Source organism: Lingula anatina, chromosome 5 (assembly GCF_051362555.1).
Source record: "Lingula anatina isolate TDL-2025a chromosome 5, LinAna3.0, whole genome shotgun sequence".
NCBI lineage: Eukaryota > Metazoa > Brachiopoda > Lingulata > Lingulida > Lingulidae > Lingula > Lingula anatina.
This window is the reverse complement of record NC_141771.1, coordinates 6,650,225-6,675,514: the sequence shown is the minus strand read 5'-3', so window position 1 is coordinate 6,675,514 and position 25,290 is coordinate 6,650,225. Positions and strand designations below refer to the sequence as shown.

At 34.7% G+C, this 25,290-nt stretch overlaps 1 protein-coding gene across 1 annotated transcript; it reads right to left on the bottom strand.

Annotated features, from left to right (window-relative positions):
• Positions 1-10,382: 10,382 nt before the first annotated feature.
• Positions 10,383-24,903, bottom strand: LOC106171676 (kinesin-like protein KIF28). Its single transcript, XM_087013030.1, has 24 exons — positions 24,686-24,903; positions 24,049-24,181; positions 23,739-23,821; positions 23,106-23,220; positions 22,584-22,695; positions 22,087-22,194; positions 21,468-21,601; positions 21,054-21,124; positions 20,626-20,686; positions 20,002-20,163; positions 19,744-19,859; positions 18,647-18,761; positions 18,063-18,126; positions 17,575-17,703; positions 17,002-17,177; positions 16,445-16,593; positions 15,736-15,873; positions 15,308-15,443; positions 14,792-14,943; positions 14,208-14,327; positions 13,657-13,797; positions 13,017-13,091; positions 12,655-12,711; positions 10,383-12,285 (listed from the first exon to the last, which is right to left on the bottom strand). Exons 1-24 carry the CDS (start codon positions 24,839-24,841, stop codon positions 12,160-12,162), a joined length of 2,829 nt encoding a protein of 942 aa, XP_086869156.1. The 5' UTR covers positions 24,842-24,903; the 3' UTR covers positions 10,383-12,159.
• Positions 24,904-25,290: the final 387 nt, after the last annotated feature.

Below are 25,290 nucleotides of genomic sequence, written 5' to 3'. Positions count from 1 at the left end.
CGATCAGCGTCATTTTATGAATTTATATTCTTGTTGGATGCCTTGACCAGTCAAATCACATAACTACTTTTTTTTACCAATTACTGACTATTATGTACAATGTTCATGTTGCCTGATTTCATTTATTGTTTAAGGTCAAATCACATACATACGATATTCCATCAAATTACCGACCTTAATTATTCCTGCCTGTTAACCTTACTTCTACCTGGGGTATGTTAAACATATTTATTAGGGCACCTAATGTCAAAATAAATAAATAAATAAATTACACTATTCATCTGAGATAGCCTTCCCTCCCAAATTAAACTACATTTACTCTTGTTCAAACAGTAAATGTTAAAATTTGAAATTTATATATTTACCACTTCACAAGGGTGAAGGGAGGCAAAAAAAAAAAAAAAAAAAAAAGAAGCCCTATCAACATTCTGAATGCCATTGATCCGGCAATGGCTTTGTAACTGCCTGTCAACTTGCTGGTGTTACATGACCGACTGGTATATTTTCAAAAAGAGCATCGCGCACTGAAAGCGAAAGAACGGGATCAGAGGGTATGCGAAATGTGTGATCAGGCCCCAAAGCTCTTCTCCATAAAATTCAAACATCTCTGCGTGCGTGAGGTGATACTTCAAAGCAAAGAACGTATCCACTATCCACCATCCGAAATTTGTCATTGTCAAACAAGCCACTGATTGTCTAAAAACACCCTTCAGTGTGATGTGAGAAAAGTTGTACTGGTAACGAAGGCAGTGCAGAATCAGGAAAGCTTGGAAGAAAATCTGAATTATGTCCACAAAATTGCTTAGAATTGGCAAAACTCTAGAGGCCTTATAATTGGAAACTGAAAACTCGCTGGTCAAGGCAAAGAAATTAAACGTCCATCCGCCGACTGCAGAAACGGTGATGAGGAATGTGTCCGAGAGACGGTTGCTTTGTTCGTTGGAATCGCTTTGGAGGAGCAGCACTATACCGCCGACAAGACACACGATTGTGTTGTATGCAACAAAACCTATTCTATAACATACCATGATCACAGTATACTTTTCTGCCTCTGCTTCATTAAAATAATTAATTTCAGGATACATGGTTAGATATACAAAATATACGGCAACGTATCCAGTAACAACGACCACGGCAAAAACGCCATGAGAGAAGAACATATAGGTTACAAGCAGCGCACCTTTTGCCCAATGCATATCACCACTGCCTATATGTCCTGCCTGACCATTCACCGTTATTATGCCATCTTGGAGGTCAACACAAACCGCTGGTCGTTCATCGTTAATCGACTGTTGCCCTTCGTTATCCAAAGAACCGGTGTTGGTCTCACTGCTGTGCCATAGGTCCAACAGCATTCTCGTGGCTAGAAGGGTAAATTGAAGTGTAAGTGGAAACAGCATGGGGCGAACGTTCGTATTCATCGTTTGGTTCATGGGCGTCGTATTGTTTAGACACTCCCTGGTTTCGTTCTGTAGCGAATAGTCCGTCATATTAACATCGAGAAAGGGGTCGTAGGCAGAGTGAGCCAGTATATTACAGTTAGTAAGAAAAGTTTGACACCATACGCCTAAATTGGCACTTAAAGTTACTGTTATTCCTGTGGTGGCTAAAAGGTCTTTCCTCATGCTAAACCCCGTTAGTAGAAATGTAAGCTGAATTGTGAAGAACAATACCTTGAACGTCTCATACGCGATAGTCCATGACCTTAGATCTTGTTGAATGTGTGAAGCGTTGCTCACCTTATCATCATAATAAGTCAGATTCAGATAAACGTGCATACATACTGCTTGTTCCGCAATTGAAAGACTAGCTAAGATAAGGCTGCCAACTCCGAAGACAAATACACCAAAAGTCGACAAGTGTTTGCCCAGAAAGTGTGCAATTCTCTGCTGTACTGTCCTGCCGGCACAATTCTGGTCTCCTAATTAGTTAGTAAATAAATGAAAAATGAATAAATGATTGAATACATAAGGAAAGAAAGAAACAAATTAATTACTTCATGTTTTAAAATCAACTTACCCTGAGTCTCCCTCTCCTCCTCTCCAGGTATTACGTCAGTAAGGGCCTCTTGGTATTCATCCTCGCTCTCTTCCAATTCAGCTAATTCCTTGCGCCGAGTCTGTTCGTTTAAAACATCTGCCTGATGTCCCCCATCCTGCCCAGAACACTTTCTAATTGTCATGTCAATAGCCAGAAGCAGTATTGCTAGTGCCATTACAGCTGTCAACATAATTTGGGAGTTTTTACTGTTATATCGTTTTTTCTTTTCACCCAGCCACTCCGCAAAATCGAAAGTCACGGAGAAGGTGGAGATGAGAAGAAAAAGCAGCACTGTTACACTAGACATGGCCTTCAATAAGTTTTCCTACAAAATAACTGACGGTCAATGTACCAAGGGTATTGTTTCACAGCATACAGACCTTTTCTCATTAAGTTCAGAAGACCTGTCACATTGTTAATGTGTAACTTCGTATATTATAATATAGAATCATCAGTGTAGTCACTTAACCATCGACCGGTACTTCAATCGACATAAACAGAGGTATGACGGAGAATGTCCCCATATCTTGTCTGATATTTCTGTGTAAATATTAACAGACAGCAATCAGGTGGTCGGCCAGTCAATCACCGTATACGCACTAAATACTGGAAGCTTGAGCTATTCACATCAGATAAGAAACATACGTTGAACTCGTTCTTTCCTGGAAGACAGTAAGACTGATACACACTGTCTGTATACCACATAACATTTATGTAATCTAAACACGAGGACTAAAGTTTAGCACATTGACATATTTACGCTCATTGGAATACTGTAGTAGGCAGTATGTGTTTGGACTCTTGTATTTCAAATCTACCAGACGTAGACTAATCTATGGTAACAACTTTACACAAAGACAGTATACAGCGCCAGAATTTTAAAATGGTAAACACAGCATCTTCTGCTGCTGTGGGTGCTCTTCATGCATTGTTGTTTGTGCTGAAACCTGATTACAAAAGTTAGTTTAAAAAATGACTGTATAACAAAAAAAAGGTCCTTTTAAAAACTTCTAAACATTATAACAATAATATATAATTATAATTATGACAAAAATAATTATATTGGTTAAAATTTTTAAAATGCACATTTAATCAATATAATAGTGTTACACCATCGAGAGCTCTGGCGTCATTTTTAGGTTAGCGGGATATAAAGGCGGACATTGCCTGTAGGGTTCTAGAGAACATCTAAGACTGTGTTCAGAATAGTCAGCAGGATTGTACTACGTGTATCTTAACGGGGATTCCGGCTAGAGCGCAGTCAATGTAATGCCAGTTCCCGGTTTCACACACACACACACACACATACTTGTCTATGTGTACCAACCGAGGACATCAGCACAACACCATACAACCGAGGACATCTTATTCCTTGGTTAAATCAAAATAAAAACATTCAATTTAGGGTAAAATCTATTCGAGTATGAATGTTATAAATTAATTTTTTATAAAAACTAATTTTTTGCTGACAAGAATTTTACATTCTAACCGAGGACACACACGGACACACACACGGACAGACACTACACATTACAACCGAGGACATGCATGCATCTACATGTAATAATGATTGTACTTTTAATGCAAAGCAAATTTTATATAGCGTTACTTTGCAGCAATTCACATTTTTATGAAATTCTTTCATATTTAAGGTAAATTCCAAAATAACACCAGAGGTGATGATTAAATGAACAGTTATACAATATTTAATGCTGGGCTTTGCCACTTTTTTAGAATTGAAGATTATGAGATAAAACATCAATTAATTTAGGAAAAGAAAGGATACTGATGAAATAAAATAAAAGACCAAAGAAATTCGTTTTCAAACATTTTATTTTCATAATGCTTATTTTCTATTTAGCACTCTTTTATTATCATGAATTTTATATTTTGATAACACAAAGTGTCGTCCATTGGATACAGACTTGCACAGTACACAATTTTACAATTGAGGACATCATGCCAGCAGCACCCAAAATTGTGCTTTCTTCCAATTTGATGCAATATTATATAATGCTTAACAGCATAATGATCATCAATTTTTTATAATAAAATATTAGTATCATGAATATTCAGAAAATGTGACTAGCAAAGGTTTTCAGGTTCATGGAACTCCAAAGTCATACTATGAAAATGCTAAATGTATACAAGAGAGCACTGTACTGAAATGGGTTTCTTTCCATTTTTAACTTTTTTACATAAAATAATACAGTTTACTGCCATTTCACATGATCAACTAAGAAAATTGTTGAGATGGCAAAAATATCAATATAACAAGTTTAAATGTCCAATTTCCTCCATTCCAAACATTGTGAATGATTGAATCTGACCAGGGCCGTAGCCTCCGGGGGGGGCAGGGGGGGCAGCTGCCCCCCCTGGGATTTGACGTGCAAAAAATAATCGCAATTTCTGACTTCTAATTGAGCAATAAATAACAGTTAAAATGCACCAGAATGCAGTATTATACATAGTTTTAAAAAAATTTCCACACCGTGGGAGGGGGACCTCCCACACCCTCCCACCTCGGGGGCTTCGCCCCCTCTTGTCGGCGTACTGCCCCCCCTGGCATTTTGCTCAGGCTACGGCCCTGCTGACAAACTACAATGATACGAGTTCATTTCCATTTTGGCACTTTTTTTACACAATACAAGATAACAGGTTTACCACCATTTTTATATAATCAACTAGCAATATTGTCAAGACGCAGAAATTGTCAAACAACCCATTTTACATATCTAGTAAATTCAATAATGAGACTGTTAACATGCCTGACAATCAAATCTGAGGAAAACCACTTATATACAAATCAAAGCTGAAGTCCCTCAAAACTCAACCAATCAATCTTATTTTTAAATTTGATTTGTATATAGATAACATTGATCACTCTTGTGAGTTTAATGACAACAGGCCTATCGGTTCTCCCTGAAATGTGCTTACAGAGTTACTAATATGCTTTTACTAATAATCATCAGTTCTGTGAGTTTCATGAAAACAGGCTTTAAGTTATTGGTTCTCCCTGAAATGTGCTTACAGTGTTACATATATGCTGAAAAAAAAAACAAAAACAAAAAAACAAAACAAAAACAAAAAAAAAACAAAAAAACAGCATAAAATTTGAAAGAAAAGGGCCTGGTCATGCTGATTTTCAATCTTGATCATTCTTTTTAATTTACTAATAATCATCAGTTCTCTGAGTTTCATGAAAACAGGCCTATTGGTTCTCCTTGAAGTGTGTTTACAGTGTTGCATGTACACTGAAAAAAGGAGAAAAAAATGCAAAACTTTTGAAAATAATCACCCCATTTCCTCCATTTTGAGACACTGTATTACACAGTACATGATAACATGTTTACCGTCATATTTATATAATCAACTAGCAATGTTGTAAAGATGCAGAAAATTTCAGACAAACACTAACATATTTACATATCTAGTTAGTTCAATAACGAAACTGTCAACATGCCTGACAATCAAATCTGAGGAAAACCACTTATATACAAATAAAAGCTGAAGTCCCTCAAAACTCAACCAATCAATCTTATTTTTAAACTTGATTTGTATATAGATAACATTGATTACTCCTGTGAGTTTCATGAAAACAGGCTTATTGGTTCTCCCTGAAATGTGCTTACAGTGTTACTTATATGCTGAAAAAAAAAAACAGCATAACATTTGAAAGAAAAGGGCCTGGTCATGTTGATTTTCAATCTTGACCATTCTTTTACTTATAATCATCAGTTCTGTGAGTTTTATGAAAAGAGGCCTATTGGTTCTCCTTGAAATGTGTTTACAGTGTTGCATGTACAATGAAAAAAGGAGAAAAAATGCAAAACTTTTGAAAATAATCACCCAATTGCCTCCATTTTGAGACACTGTATTACACAGTACATGATAACATGTTTACCGTCATATTTATATAATCAACTAGCAATGTTGTAAAGATGCAGAAAATTTCAGACAAACACTAACATATTTACATATCTAGTTAGTTCAATAACGAAACTGTCAACATGCCTGACAATCAAATCTGAGGAAAACCACTTATATATATCAAAACAAGGCACAACTTCCACAAAACTCAACCAATCAATCCTATTTTCAAACTTGATTTGTATATTGGTAACATTGATCACTCCTGTGAGTTTAATGACAACAGGCCTATCAGTTCTCCCTGAAATGTGCTTACAGTGTTACTTATATGCTGAAAATGGCAGAAAAAAAACAGCATAACTTTTGACAAAAAATGGCCCGGATATGCCGATTTTTGATCTTGACAATAGACCTATTGCTTCTCCTTAAACTGTGTTTACAGTGTTGCATGTATGCTGAAAAAAGCAAAAACAACAGCAAATTTTCTGAAAAAAAAAGCAGCCCATTATGAAGATTTTCAAACTTGACCTGCGTTTAACTAATATTCATCAGTTCTGTGAGTTTCATGAAAATAGACCTATCGGTTCTCTTTAAAATGTTGCATCGCATATAATATTATGCTGAGAAAAGGGAAAAACAGCAACTTTGTAAAATTGGCCAGATCACACTGATTACGTTGATTGCAATTTATATAGCATTCCTTCTGGGAGAGATCGATCCATAGTTAGTACGATAGGATCTGGGAACGGTCCCTTAATCGTTTTTGCCGTGTGCATATCCGAACTGTAGGCCTATATATCAGGACGCGTAATTGTCGGGGCGTCTTTTTTTTTCTTTTTTTATTTCACAAAGCGGTTCTTGCAAATGCGGTGTTTATGAATATGTGTGCTCTGTGTTAGCGACATGGACCGACAGGGGCCCATTCAAAATATAATTTCACTTCAGTTGTTAGATTTAGTATTTATTCTAGCAGCCAGGTGTATAACAAACAGGTCAGATCTACAGGTGAAAAGAAGTGACTGTAGTTCGCAGAGCCATTATGTAATAATAAATGTTTCATAATGTCATAGCCTTCTTCAAACTGTCAGGGGTAGATTAATTCATAGTTAGCTAAGGGGCCCTTTACACTGGACGGCGTCCTGTAGTACGGATCATTTGAGAGTACAAAATTATAATACTTAACTTTCTGACAACTGGCCAATCACCAAATATTCATTTTTTTTCAACCAAAGCAATGCTTGTACCTCCTTTCTACGACCACAGTGATGCCAGTTTCTTGGTCGCACAAAGGACGCCGCCCCAGTGTAAAGGGGGTTTACGGACGATCCATTTACCCTTTTCATTTACTCTGAAGTATCGAATAAAAGAACTGATGGAATAAAAGTACTGGGTGGAAAAAAATCTCAAAATTTAATAAAAGTACTGATGGAATAAAAGTACTGGGTGTAAAAAATCTCGAAATTTAATAAAAGTACTGGATGGAATAAAAGTACTGGGTGGAAAAAACCTTTGCACCACTCCCCCCCCCCCCCAAAAAAAAATGAAATAAATAAATAAAAGTAAAGAAGAAGAAGAGAAAGAAAAAAGCTAGCTATTGATCATTGTAAAAAAAAAAAAAAAAAAAAAAAAAAAAAAAAAAAAAAAAAAAAAAAAAATTCACCAGGTAAAATTCATTCAGTATTATAATTTATCTTAATATATATATATATATATATATATATATATATATATATATATATATATATATATATATATTTGCCATGAGTTATATTTCATAATCGTCAGGGGCCGAAAACCCAGATATGTCGCACCTAAGCCGCCTCCGAGAGCCATACGGAGACGTTATTCATAGTAAATTTATTCTCAGATATAAGGTTCGTTTTGCATACCTGTAAACTCCTAAGGGTTTATCTTACATAGAAATGTGATTTAACATCGTTTAAATCATAAATCGGCATGAAATAATTGACGTTTGAAAACAGGCACAACTTCTTTGCTGCACTTGAAATGACCTCCTTAGCTATAAATATGATCCTATCACCTGCGACATTGCATCATTCGATCGATGTACATGAGTAGTTGTCACTGTTGAAGGGAAAGCACGTCTATTTATAGGAACTGAAATCAGGTGACGCATGTACTGTTGTGTTCAGAGAGCGACTTCCGCTTGACCTACTTTCCAGTGCTGTTTGTAGAACAGTAGGTAATGAGTTGAGATCTCGATTTTCTTCTCATTATACTTCAATTTAAGAAAATAAAAAGCGTGACTTGTACTTGTGTTATTTCCCACCGGTACAATAGGTATTTAATAAACATACCGGGTGGAAGATTTTTGAAAAATTAATAAGCGTACTGGGTGAAAATGGAGCGTACCGGCGGGAAGAAATTTGGAAAATTAATTAACGTACCGTACGTTTATTTGATACTTCAGAGTAATTCTTGCACCCTCAAAAGATTGTCGGTCCTAAGATCTACCGAGTGAGCCACAAATTCAGACAGTTCTTCTTTATTTAAACCACTCCAAGTCAGTTGTACTAATAAAGAAGCGTGCCGTAATATGTACAGTGCGATGATAGTTATGTAGTTACGTAACGGCCTAGGAGAGCTTAATTTGATAAAAAAAAAAAAAAAGACCTTTAGTTTAAAAATATGAACTTACTGAATATATAGACATCTGAGATATAACATTAGTTTCAGTTTAGTCTGCCCTTTACAGCACAACCGAGGACGCGGAATTTGGTCCGCCCTTAACACCACAACCGAGGACGCGTGTGTATAGCCCGATTTCAGACAAAAAGTTGGACAGTATTTCTGATACACTCGTGGCGGGAATTTGGCCCGCGCTATACAGCATAACCGAGGACTGGCTCAGAATAGCGTCAAATTTCACCACCTAACTTGAAATGGGCCCCTTTATGCATTCCACTGCTTATGTCAACCGAGGACGTCCTCGGTTGGAGGTGTGTCCTCGGTTAGTGGGTTTCGGGCGGGTGTGTGTCCTCGGTTAGAATGCGTGCACAAGAGCACACACACACACACACACAAAAAAAAAAAAAAAAAAAAAAAAAAAAAAAAAAAAAAAATCTGAAGTTATTTCCCTGGCTTAGTTGACTAGAATTTCCATGAGAATGTTGTTACACTGCTCCTGATAGGGTAAGATGTGCGGGTGTGACCACATAACCTAATTAATTCACTGTTAGCCAGGGAACCGGACTTAAGATTTTTTGTGAAACCAGGACCAGCTTGATTGGCACGCCCCCTCTCAGAGCAACATGAACATTATAATGGACCACAAAGTTGTCCCGACTTTACCCAAGTACTTAAAGTAAAGTTACGAGGGGGCGTACAACACAGCTGTACACTTTTACAATTGGGAGGAACCCTGGCTCCCAAACAAACTAAACAAGTTCCATGCCATGTTAAACCCTGGAAGGCCTCAGGGATGCGTATAATCATCTTGCTCTTACTCACTGTTCACACATAATTGTGTTGCCAGGGAAGATAACTAATATTTTAATGAAGTTTGCCTACAGTACGATATTAGTTGATCTACCGGTAGTTCATGACAATGTTCAGTGTAAGTACAGGCATCGTGAGCGAAGTCAGGGGCGGATCCAGAGATATTTTCTGACAGTCTTCCAAATTATTTTTGTTAATCCATCCTCCGTTTTTGACCGTCTTCCGACAGAAAATATTAGATACCCGTCAATGTAAACTTTAAAATCTGACCGTCTTCCGGAAGACCCAGAAGACGGCTTAAATCCGCCCCTGGAAGTGGTGTACAGTCAATGGTTTGATTTTGAATATTAGCAAAACAAAACAGATGGATTGTAGTTCCTGATAGAAATTACGGTTCCTGGGATGGTTTAACCCATTCATAAGAAATCGCTACATGTACCTTCTTTATTATATCATACAAATGTATCCAGATATGTAACCTGTACGCTGAATTCACTAGAAAATGCTCCAACACACTATCTAGTTATTACAATAACATGCAGAGTTACTTTTTTCAGAATGACCTTGGCAATCCCTAATGAAAAAGTCCTATGGCCAAGATGGGTCAATTTCCTATATAAATTTATAGGATCTTATAGGATCCTATTCGTAAGGGTAATGACCTTGGGAAATATCTTTAATTCAGACCATGAAACATAAACCCAAATACACAGACTCAGTATGTCACTGAAAGTTATACAAGTGTACATAGAAACAGATCATACCATGATAATACATTTAAGCATAATGTGAAAATGATGAACGAGTTTACTAAAATTAATATCATAAGAAATAGCAGGATTCATTTGCAAAACATTTATACACTAGTACCTGGAAAAAATATAACTTTGACAATGCAGTAAAATTAATCACAATTATGCAATGAAAAGTATAATTAAAATATCACACATGGTCACATTATTTCATAGCAGTGGAGAAATTTTGTTACACAGAAAACTGAAATGTGAAACATGTTTGCTTTTATTATTAATTTATTGCTATATTCTTGGCAGCAAAACCTGAGAAACACACCAACAGTAAGCAAAGTTTCCCAGTTAACAAACACTTCCATAAAAACCATATCGATACTGTTGCTAGAAATATAAAAACCAGTATTATAAAATAATTACAAATCCTCAGAATAGAGAAACCTATAGGAATCAAACAATGAAACCAACAGAATGCTTCTTATCATATGACACGATATAGTACATGTATCAACAAAGAGCGCATTAGCTGGTTTTAGGTCCTGTTATAGCTTAATTTGTCTACCCCTTACGAAAAAGTCCTATAAGATCCCACCAGATCCTACAGGATTCTAAAGGAAATTGGCCCAATTTCCTTTAGGTTCTTATAGGATACTATAAGACTTATTCGTTAGGGATATGTACATGAATCAAGACAATATATATATTATATATATATTGTATGGACAGAAAACTGATCTATTGCTTACAGTTATCATGTGTTGCTGGCAACTGGAATGCATATACATGTATCGGTAAAATAAAAAAATATTATTACTGTTTTACACTTCATTTTCACAAAACAAACAATCATCAAAATAAATAAATAAAATTATTAAAATGAATATAATGCATTCTGGAATAAATAAATCCATCAAACCAGAAGAAAAAATAATATGGCTTGATGCTAAAGTATAATGAATATCAATATCTTCAAGGACGGAAATTGTCACAAAAGTGATAAATACTACAATAACAGACAGCAAGAGGCACACCAACGTAATGCTATTCCCTCTTACATTGTAATCAGCCTATATATAATGTATTAATATCAATAACATCAAATAATCATATCACATTATTCTACAATAAGTGGACGGACATAACAATACAGCAGCATCTCATATATTTAAATACCTTTGCATCACAGTTTATTATTTGTCTTTGATTATTTTATTTATTATTAGCAAGACATTTACCAGTAATCCTTTCCACACTATAGAATATTACTTCCTCCAAAATACTGTTATTTTTTAGTTTATTGCAATTCTGGTAATCAAACCTAAAAAAAGTAATATTGTGGCACAAATCCTTATTGTTGCACTCTTTTCCTCAAGAAATGAACATATGGCAATGTTTTACAGATAAGACATATACTGCATGAAATGATTTATTATATATAATAAGAAGTAAAAACGAAAATACAGTGGAATGTTTCTTATATGTTAAATGGTAGATGGCTGCATAGGCAAATTTAATGAAGTGCCTGATTTGATTCATCTTCCCTGTCGTCTCTCATGCAAATTCTATGCTAGGCAGAACCAGGAGAACAGTTTTCCTCCCATGTGTCAAATCTCTCCGTCTCCTTTGTATTCTAAATATTCTCTCTACATCTAATCCCTTTCGACTGACTTTGGTATAAATCTTAATCAGTTTTAAGAGGCTCCTTCCCAAAGTTTCTATTGTAAACAAATGACTGAAAAGATTGTGATAAACTTTTATATCTACTAAGACAGAAGCAAACCCTAATACTTCTCATAAATATTATCACCGTTAAATGAAGGTTAAATATATCTTGGTGGTTTCTGCAAGAGATAATGCAATCAAATGTCCCCCTGTCCTGGTTATGTACACCTACAGCTCCAGATCCAGTACACCCCTCTCAAATATCCATTTTGACAGAAGGAGAAGGCATACTGATAACAATATATTTTTTCTTAAATACTGACGTAGGCTGGCATACAATTCAGGTCAGGGTTGCTAAGAGTGTTTTGGATGATCTAATTCACTGCAGGTTGCAGGCTGATGATGTGTTCTTCCCCATGGCTTCATTTCTCTTGGCCAAAGTCACAGCATCTGCTACACCTTTAAATCTGAAGCTGCCTTCAAGAATATCTTCCACGTCCTTCACCTGATGAAAATGTTAATACTGTAATGAATTTATCTGTAATAATAGTTTTTCATAACAAGAGACGAAATTAGAGTGCCTTCTATAATCACAAAATCTGTAGCCACTTTCCCCCAAAAAAGGTGATTAAAAAGACAGCAAAATATTGGAAAAGAAATAAATTTTAGTTTAACTATAATGAAGAAGGCCACCTTTGAAATGGTGACTTCTCTACAGAGCCCTTACTAATATTACCTACAAGTTGCTTTTCTGGAAAAACCTAATTTCGTCTTTCAGACTTAGCTGCATTTGTTCTATATTTATCCACAAAACATATTTATATTATGTAATAACTACAAACATCTCTCTCTTTTCTCTCTCTACACAACTTACTGCAAGTTCAGTTCGATTTCCTTTCTTTGCTTTGTTTACCAGTTCCTGAATTTTTCTCTGAAGATTTGAAAAACAAATCAAATTAATTAAAAAAAATCAAATTAAAGAACACTATGATAATCCAGATCATATGATGAAGTGCATGCATTTGTACCAGTTCTCAACCACAAAAGGCAACCAGCTGTTCCACCTGATCTTCAAATTTATTACATCAACCATTTCAGAAATTTCAAAGCCTGTGAATCATATTGAAAAAGATTCTTTCATATTATGTTTTAAAGTTGTAGATTTTCTACATGTCTAGAAGACTTAACTGATAAGGTTTGACTCTGTTGCTTCTACTGTAAGAAAAAGAAACTCACCAGTTTGGTCTCTGCCCTCTCAAACTTTTTTCTTTCAGTTGCAACTTCAATTGCCATTCTGTTTTTCATATCCTCCTGTAAAATGATACACGTATTTTGTTGTAGTTTATTGTCTTTGAGATCATAAGATCTTTTGTTTATTGGAATTTTTTACCTGGTACAAAAAGTGGTTGTTCATGTATGAAAACAAAAAACTTGGGGCCAAACTCACAAAAGAACATCAGTCTAAATTTTTGGATAAAAAATTGGTCTCCATGAGTTGAAGATAAATTGGCCTCACTGTATCTAAGTATACTGGTTTATTCTGTTTTTATTTCAAAACCTCTCAGCACATTTTCCTTTCAATGGTGTAAGTCAGATACCTGTTTTAACTTTTTTTAAAAATTTCATTAAAATCTAATTTAAATTTAATTAAACTTAAATCATGGTTTTCTCCTTAGCCATGAGTTCTCTGGTAGGAAGAATGTTCCCATCGTTAGGTTCAAGATAATACTCTATTGACTAGGTCTGATAAATTATGGTTTTCTGTAGCTAGTTCAACACAATACTTCACCCGTTTTTTATGGTAGACCACGTTTTCTCTGTAGCCATGAGATCTCTAGTAAGAAGAGTGGTCTCTAGTTTTAATACAGTACTCTACCTGTTTGGTCTGGTGAATCATGGTTTTCTCCCTAGCCATAAGTTCTCTGGTGGGAAGAGCTGTTCCTCCTTTTTGTCCTCCAGTCTTTTGTTTACCATACACTTGGATCACCAGAGGGTCATTCATGAGGTAGTCAACAAGCTGAAATTTCAAAAGCTATGGCATATATTACAACATTTGGAAATAACTCATACTGGGTACTGGTTTTAGCAAGCTTAGCTAACTATGTGTTCTGTCTACTGTCAGTCTGTCTGTCAGTCTGTCTGGTCTTTATTCATGTATCTCTGTTGATTTAAATGTGGAGCAATAGCAATAAGTAGTTTTCATGATAAATCACAATCTAAGGAATTTGATTTTAAATTTTCAAGTTTTTGTTTATTAAGTCCAAAACATTTCAAATAAGTCATCACTTTTATCTTTATTTTTTATTGCCTACTTATCTGAATTGAGTCAATCATAAAACATCAAATAATTTAGCTCATAAAAATGTAATCTATTAAAATAAATAAATAAATAAATGGTGAAAAAAAGAAAACCCCTCCTGCACTGACCTGCTGTGTGACAGGTTTAAATGTGAACTGTTTGTCAAAGTTGAAGTCCATGTTTACTCCACTCATCTCCTTGGACACTGCTGGGGTGTCGTCTAGGTAGAACTTATAGCTCACATAGACCTGGAAATTTAGATTATACCAATGGCATGTAGAACTCCCAATATATCAAATATTACTTTTGTCTGCTTTTATTCATCCTTACATACATAAGGAAATCCTGCTGATAATCATGGCAGTAAAATATAAACAGTCTAGTAAATATGCTCTGAGTCTTTTGTTCCATTGATAACTTTAAATAACTCAGCTTTTCACAAAAAAGTTCTGACTCATCAACCTTTCCAGAATGTTTTCTATCCAAAGCAAAATTATTATTTTATCAGTTTAAATAATTGTAAAAATCTTCTTCCAATTCTACTAAATATTTATGATGGCACCAATCAAAGCAACAAGTCTACATTTTTCATGTAAATTATCCTGTTTTATATCTTTATCTCATTTTAAGATTAAAACACGTGTCAGTGTACCCATTTGTTTATCATATTACAAGTAGCAATAAAAACTTACAAGCAAAGAAGTCTACCAACCTTTTCATACTTGGAAGGAATTCCACCAACTTTCCCAATTTTCATTTTGAAATTAAGTTGTTTTCCCACAAGTTCATAAGGGTCCTCCACAAAATCATCTTCAATTGGCTTCCACTTAGCGTCACATGGAAGAGCCTGCACCTGCATGCGGCCTGCAAGACATAAGAATTCATTGATACGGTAAAGTTAACCATTTCTCAGTTCAACTCTTCTCTTAAACTATTTCTGCATGCACAAATAATGGTTCTCTTGTAAACTGTTTAACTTGAATACAGCAATCAGTTTAAGTCATTAATTAGATGCCTGCATGTGTGTGTGTGTATGAGAGTTTGTGTGTGTGTGTGTGCATGAGCACTCATTTGGGTGTGAAACACTTTTGCACTGCATGCAAGCCAATTCATACCATTTCACAATTGTGCTATACTTTCTGAACCAACAGAAAAGAACCTCTATATAAATTTACAGTAAAATTATGTAAAACAAAACTGAATCAGCAAAATTGCTGAACCTACATACCATGTTCAATTCCCCTGAAGTCTGTGATTGACAGGTGTTCGTCAGTGTCAATCAAATACCCTAGGGACTGCAGGAACACCTGAACTGACCCAATTAAAACTGCTGAGTCAGCAGATTCCTCGAATGGATCCTTCTCCTGTAATAAAATAAATAAAATGTAAACAATTTCTCAGATTAATATGACACCAATTCAACACTGGATGCCAGTTGAAACCCGTCCCTCCATCCTGACACATGACCTACAATTTTTTTTTCAAAAATTTCTGTTTGGCATTAAACTTAATAACAGTCTACTACATACTGTTCTTTCTGACAATCTACAACCTCTAATTCATATATTTTGTATTAAATGTATTTTCATCTGAATTCATATGATTACAAACTTTAAAGAAGGTTTGTAGTTAAATAATCTAGAAGTGAAATCTTACTGGAGGTTCATCCCAATCCTTCTCATCATTGATAAAGTCATTGTACATCTCCTCCATCTTGTATTTTCTGTTCAGAAACTTATCATACGGCCACATCCACTCATTGCCATTCTCCAAGTTCTTCATTTTAACCATGACCTACATAGAAAGAATAAAAAAATAATATAAATGAATAAATATATATAAATTAATTAATTCATTTGTTAATTATTTAAAGAGAAAATATAGGCAACAATCATATTTGTGTGTACGTCAGTATTCGGTATGATTGATTTTATATCAAATATATAAATATATCAGGGGCGGATCCAGAGATATTTTCTGACAGTCTTCCAAATTATCTTTTTTGATCCATCTGCCATTTTTGACCATCTTCCAACAGAAAAAATTAGATACCCATCAATGTAAACTTGAAAATCTGGCCATCTTCCAGAAGACCCAGAAGACGGCTTAAATCCGCCCCTGTATATAATATATAAATATATGAGTTACAAACAGTACATTGCTTATCAATGACATGTGAGGAATTTTGTTTGTTTTCTTCTCTCTCTCCTTCCCCCCCCCCACCCCCAAACCCCACCTGCCCTAATCCTGTCAGGAACTCTAGGGCAATTTAAACACTCTCAAACAGAATAACAAACTTTCAAACATGAATTTTTAGCAAGAAAAGACCCCCAAAGTTGAAAAAAAAATCACTATGAAACTTTACCTCTGTCCTGCCTTCTTTCAGCCCCCTGGCCTGTGGAGACACCAGGGCTATCTCAAAAAACCTCTTCTTGTTCAGGCACTCTGACATGGCATTGCACTGGTTGACCATGGGCATGGTACGGACAAGGTCATCTTGGAGGACAAGGTCCTCTGGAAAAAAAATTATAATGAGTTAAGCACATATATATATGTACACATACATACATACATACATACATACAACTTCCAGGTGGTTTGGCTGAACTGTTAAAAGTAAAAAATGGATATTAACCTAAGAAAAACATGCTATATTTATAATATCTCTCCACTAAAAGTGATTCTCTGAGTCATGTCATTGTCATGCACATTTTGTGGAACATTTGCGTAATTCCGACAGCTCCATTATTTTCTTTCCTTTCTACAATTATAGTACTGTACCCTCCAATATAAACTCCACTGGAATCAAAATGTGATGTAAATTAACAGTTATGCAAACATTACACAAAATGTATGTTTCACTGAATCTGATATGACTGGAAGAATTTCACTTTGTGGAATAACCCAATCAGAGATATTTACCTTTACTTCCGGACTGCCCGACTTTAGAGAAGCCAACTTTCTGTAGGGCCGTCTCCGAGATTTCTTCCTGTGCCTTTTCAAATGTTGGTGCCTCGACCTTCTTGCCTTGCTTCAACTGCTGGGCATAATCCACTGGGTGGTGGAACACAAACAGATTTGTGGAACCAAATAATATCCTGAAGATCAAAATCAAAGCAATTTAATCTCTGATGTGTTTTTCGAAATACTAGTCAACACAGAAATTATGGAAACAATTAACAGAAATGATGATGCACAAAAGGCTCATGGAGTCAAAAATTTGCAATGCAATGAATAAATACAACACTGTTCATATTATTTTCAATGAATAGCTATCAAATTATCATATAAAAGTGCTTTAAATGAGTATTTCAACAAACAGCGAACAAGTTTTTAATCTGAAGTTCCAACAACATAAATGGTTTAGAAGCAAGTCTTGAACATCTGTGCAGTAGCTCCACCTACCTGTCATTATGGTGTAGTAACTCCACCTACCTGTCATGCTGGTTCATAAGCTTCACCCACCTGTTATATTGGTGCAGTAGCTCCACCTACCTGTCATTATGGTGCAGTAACTCCTCTTTTGAGATTTCTTTTCCATTGATGATGACCGCTGACTGAAATGTGGGCTTGATGGACACTTTGTTATCCTTGTTAGTCACAGTAGCATGTTCCATCTGGATACTGGGGAAATGAAATATTTACAATTTATTACAACCACATTCATGCCTTATATGGTGTGGAGTTTAATAAACAATATAATGTTTTGAGTAAAATGTGACAACATCCCGGAGTGTTGTAAAATGGCTTTTGCTTTTTTAAATTATTGACAGGATGTATCATTCATTGTACAAAAGCTTATCAGTATAAATAGATTTTTGAAATAAAATATGGGTTGGTAGGTATAAACAAATCAAGAACAAATTCTATACAACTGGACTTAACACTTTCTATTAAATATAAAGAAATGAGATTTTTAACAAAGTAATATTGTTAAAATTTGTCCTTTTTTAATCACAGTAAACTATGTCAGGTTTTATTACTTAAGTCCACTGAGCTGTATTTCTGGAGGGGGTTTGGCATTCTTTGTTCCAATTCTGGATTGACCTAAAATAACAATGTGAAAGGAATAAGCCACATAGATTATCTTTGTCTTATTTTATTTAGTTTTAGTTGAAAACATAAAGGATATAATTTACCATTTGTGTCTCTAATATTCTTAATCTACGTACAAAGCAGTTTTTATTTATTAAGCCTCTTTTTTAATATAATGTCAATTGCACAAATTAAGTTGTCAGATGGACTGATGGAGTCTCCATTTACTAGGAAGTCTTGTACATACAACTTAAAGAGAATCAAGATTTTTTTCAAGGCAAATAAACATTTGTTGATTTTTTTTAAATAATAAAAATAGATTAAAAAGATTACAAAAAGATTTAAGAATATCAGAAATCCTTTGAGTGCAATAAAAAAATGGAAAAAAATCAAGAAAAGCAGAACATGTCCAAAAGTAATTGTATCTTTTAAACATATCAAATTCGCCCATTTCCACGATGCAATCCAGGAAGCAGGTCTGACATTGATTATGCATTTAAACCAGTATGGAAATTAACCCCTCCATTCTTACCTGGCTTACAGAAGTGGATCAACATCCCAGATAAAGAAGGATCTTCATTTAAGTTCCAAAAATATGGGGTCACTTTCTTCTCCTCTTCCTTCTGTTTTTGTTCAGCCAATGCTTTCTGAAAATTGTGAATGAGTTTCAAAATAATTTATGGTCTTATGCATGTGTTAAACAGGTAGGCTGATGACAATTGTAAAAAATATCAATAAATAAAATGAACTTTATAATGGGATTGTTTTAGTTACAAAAGTTGAAAGCTGTACTAGGGAAGAGACAAAAGATATGAAGAATATAATTTTTTGGAATAATTCTGGCAAAAAACCCAAAAGCAATTTGTTAGATGGATTTTAATTAACTTGTCAAAAAATAAGCTGTGAACACACATTTCTCATGCAGTGCTGTATGTCATGGTCTCAGTGGTCTCAAATAATCAGGCCAACAAAATGTACATCATATACACTGTAATGCTTAAAATGCCACTTTCCAAAGCACATACAAACTGAACTGCTTTTAAAATAACAGCAAGCTTTTTGAATGAAAATCTTAAGTTATTAATCTTTTGATATGCATTCCACATAGCACAAAAACTGAAAAGAAGAAGTAACTAAAAATATAATTTAAAAATCCAAGTGGTAGTTAACCTAAAACCAAGGCAAAATGAAAAAGCCGTAGCATCAGTTAAATCTGCAATAAAACATGCAACAGTAAAAAATACTTTTCAGCTGCTTTTTAAGGTTAAACAGCATGTGCTGAAATGACACAAATCATGCAACAGTACAACACCTTACTTACACTTTGCGCCTGAGGATGAAACAGATAAATTTTATTACTTTTTTATAAGTAAATATTCAAAATATATTTTGGTAGCAAAATGAACTTTGGTTGCAAAATGTACTTCATAAAGGACAAAACCCATAAAAATAAAGTCTGTAACAAAATATTTCAGGCCTGCCATACATACGGTAATGATGCAGTATATGTTTGTAGGTAATCCGAGTTTCACAGTGTCAAAATGAGTACTTTTTAACTACCTGTGTTTGTGTGTGTGTGTGAGAGAGAGAGAGGGGGAGAAAGAGAGAGAGAGAGATGTAGGCCCAGACCTCATTCTGCTCACGTTCCTTCTGTAGTTTCTCTTCCCATGATGCCTGCATGGCCGCCACCTCAGCCTGATTCCTCTCCATCAACTCCTTCATCTGACGCTGCATCTCTTCTTTTTCTTAAAGGATACCACAATGAAATATTTATGTACATTAACAAGTATCATGGTGCATTTCTCTATAATTGACAGTGCATCTGCATTTACTTAATTTCACAAGTGAATAACTTAAAGTTGAAAATATTTTCATAACTGTATGCACCTTCATCAGAGGTGCCGCCATCCCCTTCCATGGCAGGCATTATGCCGCCAGACTCCATCAACTTCTTCAAGCGTTCATTCTCCTCGCGCAGCTCTCGGATCAGTCTGTCTGTGGGGCTCTCGTTTACCTTAGCGGTGGTCTTGATGGCTTTGGCTCGGTCAGCTATGTATTGGAAAATACTTTTTTTAAACCTCTAAGAGACTATAACAGATGTGGTCTTCATGTCACAAAAACAAATTATTAAGTTAAAACAAAATTCAATTTAGTTACATTATCTTTAAGATGATGCTACTAGTAATTACTATGTGAAAATGAGATGATTTGACATGAAATATTTCAGAGTGTTTTCATGAGAAAGGAAAAGTAAAACATTGTTATGGCTGTCATAATTTTGGGATGTTTCCAGCTTGCCTGGATATGGAAACACTGACCTCAAAAGTCAGACAATCGTTTTTTATGTTTGAAAGAACTGCCCCTTCAGCTAGCAAAAGCCCACTTTGAATCAAAATTTTATCTAACAGTATTAATTTTGCCATTTCTTAGTTGAGGTTAACTGAGGGGTGGGGGGATGGGGGGTGGGAGTGCAAATTTTGATTTTGATGGTCACGGGCCTGGCTGACTTACCAAATCTTAAAGTGGATAGTGTCTCCTCATAGTTAATATCAGCAGGGCTCAGTGCAGCAATCTAAACATAAATAAATAAATTAAATAAATAATAAATATTTTGCTAGTCTAAAATCCATGAAATATTTAGTACAATTTATAACATGTAAAAATATCTAATAATAAAAATCAAATATCTAAAAGTAAAAAAAGTAAATATTAACAAAATATATTTAAAATTGCATATGATTATGAAAAGCCAATTTGTTAATTATCAAGAAATCCCCATCAGATTAAGAAGATGCCCATTGGCTTAAGAAGATGATGCAGATGCACAAAGGGATTTTATGAAGTGTGCAATAAATGACACTTTTTTGAAAAAATAATTATTATTATCAAAATATTTAATGAAAATAATAAAATAACCTTTATTATCCTTTATTACTCACCATGATAGTTTTGCTGTTGCCATCCAAAGCATTCTTCAACAGCTTGGTCAGCACAGAGTTACGGAATGGAACTGGTATGATGAAATACAAAACACATTATTTGTTGTTATCAAAACAATGCTGGTCATAATATAATTAAATGTCAATCAAACTGCTGTCATGTCATCACGTTTTTTAATGAAAGCCAAATATTTTTAAATATCTTAAAAGATATGAAATCTCAATAGCCTTAATGCAATGAAAGCCACAATCAATTCAAAAACATTTGTAAATAGAAATGTAACAAAAATGCAACAACAGTAATCACTTCAAATTAGAAATTTTCTGCCCATTTTTATTAATTTCAAAGAATCATAAGCACTTTCAAAATGAAAACAAGTACTGCAATACTGCTGTGACAGTGCACACACATACCCATGACTCCAGACTGTCCTGATCCTTTGTCCGCCAGTGCCTTGATCACATTACCCAGGGTGCTTAAAGACTGATTAATGGCGGAACCTTCCTTCAAGCGATCTCCCGTTGCTCCAGTAGACTCGGCTCTCTCACTGAAAGTGAAATAGTAATGAATGAATTTCTTGGGTTAGACTTTGTTCAGTAAGCAACACGTTTAATTTGTGAATATATTTGTGTGCATGTTTGTTGTATGCTAGCACCCAGAGAGCTGGTAAACCTCTTGTCTTCTTAACATGACTATCTACTGACATACTTATTTCTTTATTTCAAGTCTGAATTTCTAGTTAGTCAACTAAGTGTTTGCCTGCCATTATACGCTGCCCAAAAGGCATAAACATTTGGTTCCTAATGTAAAAAGACCCTAGCCAGTAAGCCTCAGTCTTTCGCTTACAACTGTACATTGTATTTATTGTTATTACCACCACCAGCAATATTTTTCTCTTAGCCAAGTTAATACTTTTTCATCACTTTTCTGGCCAATTGGTTTAAATTTTCATCACTTTTTTTGTCTAAACTGGCAAGTGTTAGTTTGTTAGTACTCAGCATCTCCCCCCCCAAAAAAAAACCAACAACGTACCTGCCAGCCAGATCCACCAGGTAAAGGATGGAGGACTTGGTCATATTCTCCCCCGCGTCATTCAGCGTCTTCTGGGTGAAATATATACCAACAATGGTATGGGCACGGCTGCAAGAACAGTGTAAGAAAAATGAGATTTTAAGTTTTAAAAGCCTTCATACCTATGGGTCATTTCCCTCAGCAGTACTCAAATTACTCAATACTTGAAATGTCTTAAAACTAAGCCTTTATGTTACAACCATGAATCAAAACGCTAAAAGGTCAATGACATACCTGTGAACAGAAAGTTTAATACTTAATAACCATAATATCACCAATTTGCTATCAATTCGTGATTAAGTTCTGCCCTATTTTGACTTTCACTAAAATTATCAGACAGTTATACATGTATGACATTTATACATATGCAAATGAGACCAATGAATAGTTTACTTGGTGGCATTAAATTAAAATATTCTCTCAATCACTGAAATGATAATCTTGCGTCAACGAAGTACCTGCTGGTGGCATTCATCTGTGTTGCAGCAACAGTCCGGTTTCTGGCCCCCTCTTGGTATTTATTGTCTATATCAGCATAGCTATTCACTGGGCATGTGATTAGAGATTCAACTGAAATAAAATGGAAATATAATACTTAGCTTTGACACTGTAAGAATGTTTTATCAGCAAAATACTAGTACTTAACAATGCCATCATCAGAATTGGATAATAGTGATTTCCAGAATCTTGAACCTATTGAGTACATTCATCACAATCTAATTATCTTAAATTCCAGTCTATTAACAAATATTAGTAAGCAATATTGTGTAAATTTTATATGTAAAAATTAAAACAATTCCACTTACAACTGTACCAGTATTGATAAAATTGATAAATTCAGCACAATGCTGGTGTAACAAATAGTTGAAAATTGATGAATTTATTTATAATAATCAAAGACACCTAAAAATTATCACTGAAGAATTGAGCCAGTGCATGAATTGGGAAACTCTTAGAGACAGGACTTGTCAAAAGCTCACCATAAAATCCTTTGGATGGATGCTGACGAACTTTCAAACCTCCTTTTGGTGCCTTTTTGGAGGTCAGAAGATCGCGTACTTGCTCATTGTAGATTTCCAGCATACTAACTTGTACCTGAATGTAGCAACACATGTATTAAAAATCATTCCTTACCTTCACGTCAAAAGCACAATTTAAACTCTTTAACAATCTATACTCATTCATCTTTTTTTTCTCTGAATCAGAATTCTCTAAGGTTTACATTATCTACAGTTTTCCATTGGCATTCTTCTCAACTTAATGTCGGGTACTCTAAGACTAATAATACATTAAAATATATTACATGCATTATAACAGAAGGACTGCAAGTCATAAGATATGCCACTAATATAATTTTTAGATAAAGAAAATGGCTGTTTCTGACCTGCTTTCAATTTTCAAAATCATATTGCATTTTTATGCCCATGAAAATGTGATATATGTTACATATTATAACAAAATATATTTATTTGGGGCTGCCCATAATGCTGGGCCTCCTTGCAATTTAATAAATGAATAAATGATTTTATTTATCTATCTATATAGTGTTTACCTTAAATAAACTTTAAAATAATAAACCAGATTACATTTTCACATATTTTGCCATCCATTACCTGAAACTCCTCTCCCTTCTGAGCTGTTTTCTTCTTTTCCTCTATACCCTTGAAAAGTTCCTCACAGCAAATAGGGACAATTCCTGAATGAATAATTGAATTATTAATTAATAAAATAATGACACAAAGTAAGGCCAATAGTTCAACATTTTGGGGTCCTCCAGGCATTTTCATAAAAAATAACCCCATTTCTTCCATCAATGCATCAAAGTCCTCTATATGAAAACTTATAAAATTAGAAGTTTAAAGTTGAACACATTGACTATAGTGATGGATGTTAAAATCATACTTGAGTAATTCCATCACTTACCTTTATTGTTCCCATATCCTGTCATAGAATAAGACTTCCCAGACCCAGTCTGTCCATAGGCAAATAAACTGCAGTTGTACCCCTTCCATGCATTGTCCAACACAGACTGTCCCAGGTCATTGAATACTTTTCTCTAAAATGAAAATGAAACTACCATGACCAGAACAAAAATCAGTTATGAAAATCAATAACTTTTTCAGCATTTTGGTATTTAATTGCATGTTCAGGTAACAATGTCTAAAAGGAAACCGTTGGTTCTGAATTTTGTGCAAATGTTTAGCAGAACTGCAAGATCTACTTTTTATTTTGAGATACATGTGAAAAAAACTTCCCATTTTAAAAAAGCAAAACGCTTATCTCACAGCAGCCATCAGTGAGTCACTCTAGGCTTCAGACCCTGTGTGCCACTTTATTTTTCAATCCTCATTATTCATGAATCGTTATTTGCACATGGTCCAAGCTGACAGAAGCTCTTTAAATTATCTTGGATTTTCTTAATCTCTTGTAAATGATATTCCCTTATGTGCAGTTTAGTTAAAGTTGTCATAAAACCAGTTAAAGAAAACAAAATGCAATCAAACACCTGTTTCCCTAGAACTAAATTTGAAAGGTAAGTTCACAAAAAATTAATCCCCACCTGATCCGCATATCTGCTTCCTGAGGGCGACAGGTAGCCATCTTGTTCTTCCTTGAACCCGTCATGTGACCAGTAGGAAAAATCAAAAGTGAAAGTCCTCGGCTTTTCTCCCTTGGGCGCAGCAGGGTCCTTTATCTCTGTGGTGTTCCCTTTCATGTCAATAATGAGGACCGCATTGCGCTCCTTTTCCCTTGTATTGTGGGAACCGTTAAGGACATTTACTAAAATGTTGGCTCTAACAGTTTTTTTTTATTATTTCAATTCTTAAAAAATCACATTTTAATTAATGAAATCATTTCTTCAGAACTGACTGAAAAAAAATGAGAGAGCTTCTTCTGACCAGGCAGAAATAAAAATGAAATATGGAAGTTTAACCATATAACTCACAATTTGATAGGATTAGAAAGTACTGTTCTTCATTTCTTATCACAGTAATAACTCACTTTCTGATGTGAGAGTAGTGTTTGTTAAAACCATGGCACAGCAGTAAAAAGGTACGTACAGCAGTAAAAAAATACAAATTTTTATCTTATGTAGTATATTATCATGCTGAAAAATGTAAACTAGATTATTCTGATCAAATACATTTTTAGAAAGACAGATCA

Excerpts from the sequence above, each read along its gene's own strand:
- LOC106171676 (XM_087013030.1), bottom strand. The coding sequence starts at position 24,841 with ATGAAAGGGAACACCACAGAGATAAAGGACCCTGCTGCGCCCAAGGGA. Across the intron at positions 20,164-20,625 it reads ACTATCCACTTTAAGATTTG|CTGACCGAGCCAAAGCCATC; the intron begins GTAAGTCAGCCA and ends TCCAATACATAG. Across the intron at positions 19,860-20,001 it reads TGGCGGCACCTCTGATGAAG|AAAAAGAAGAGATGCAGCGT; the intron begins GTGCATACAGTT and ends GTATCCTTTAAG.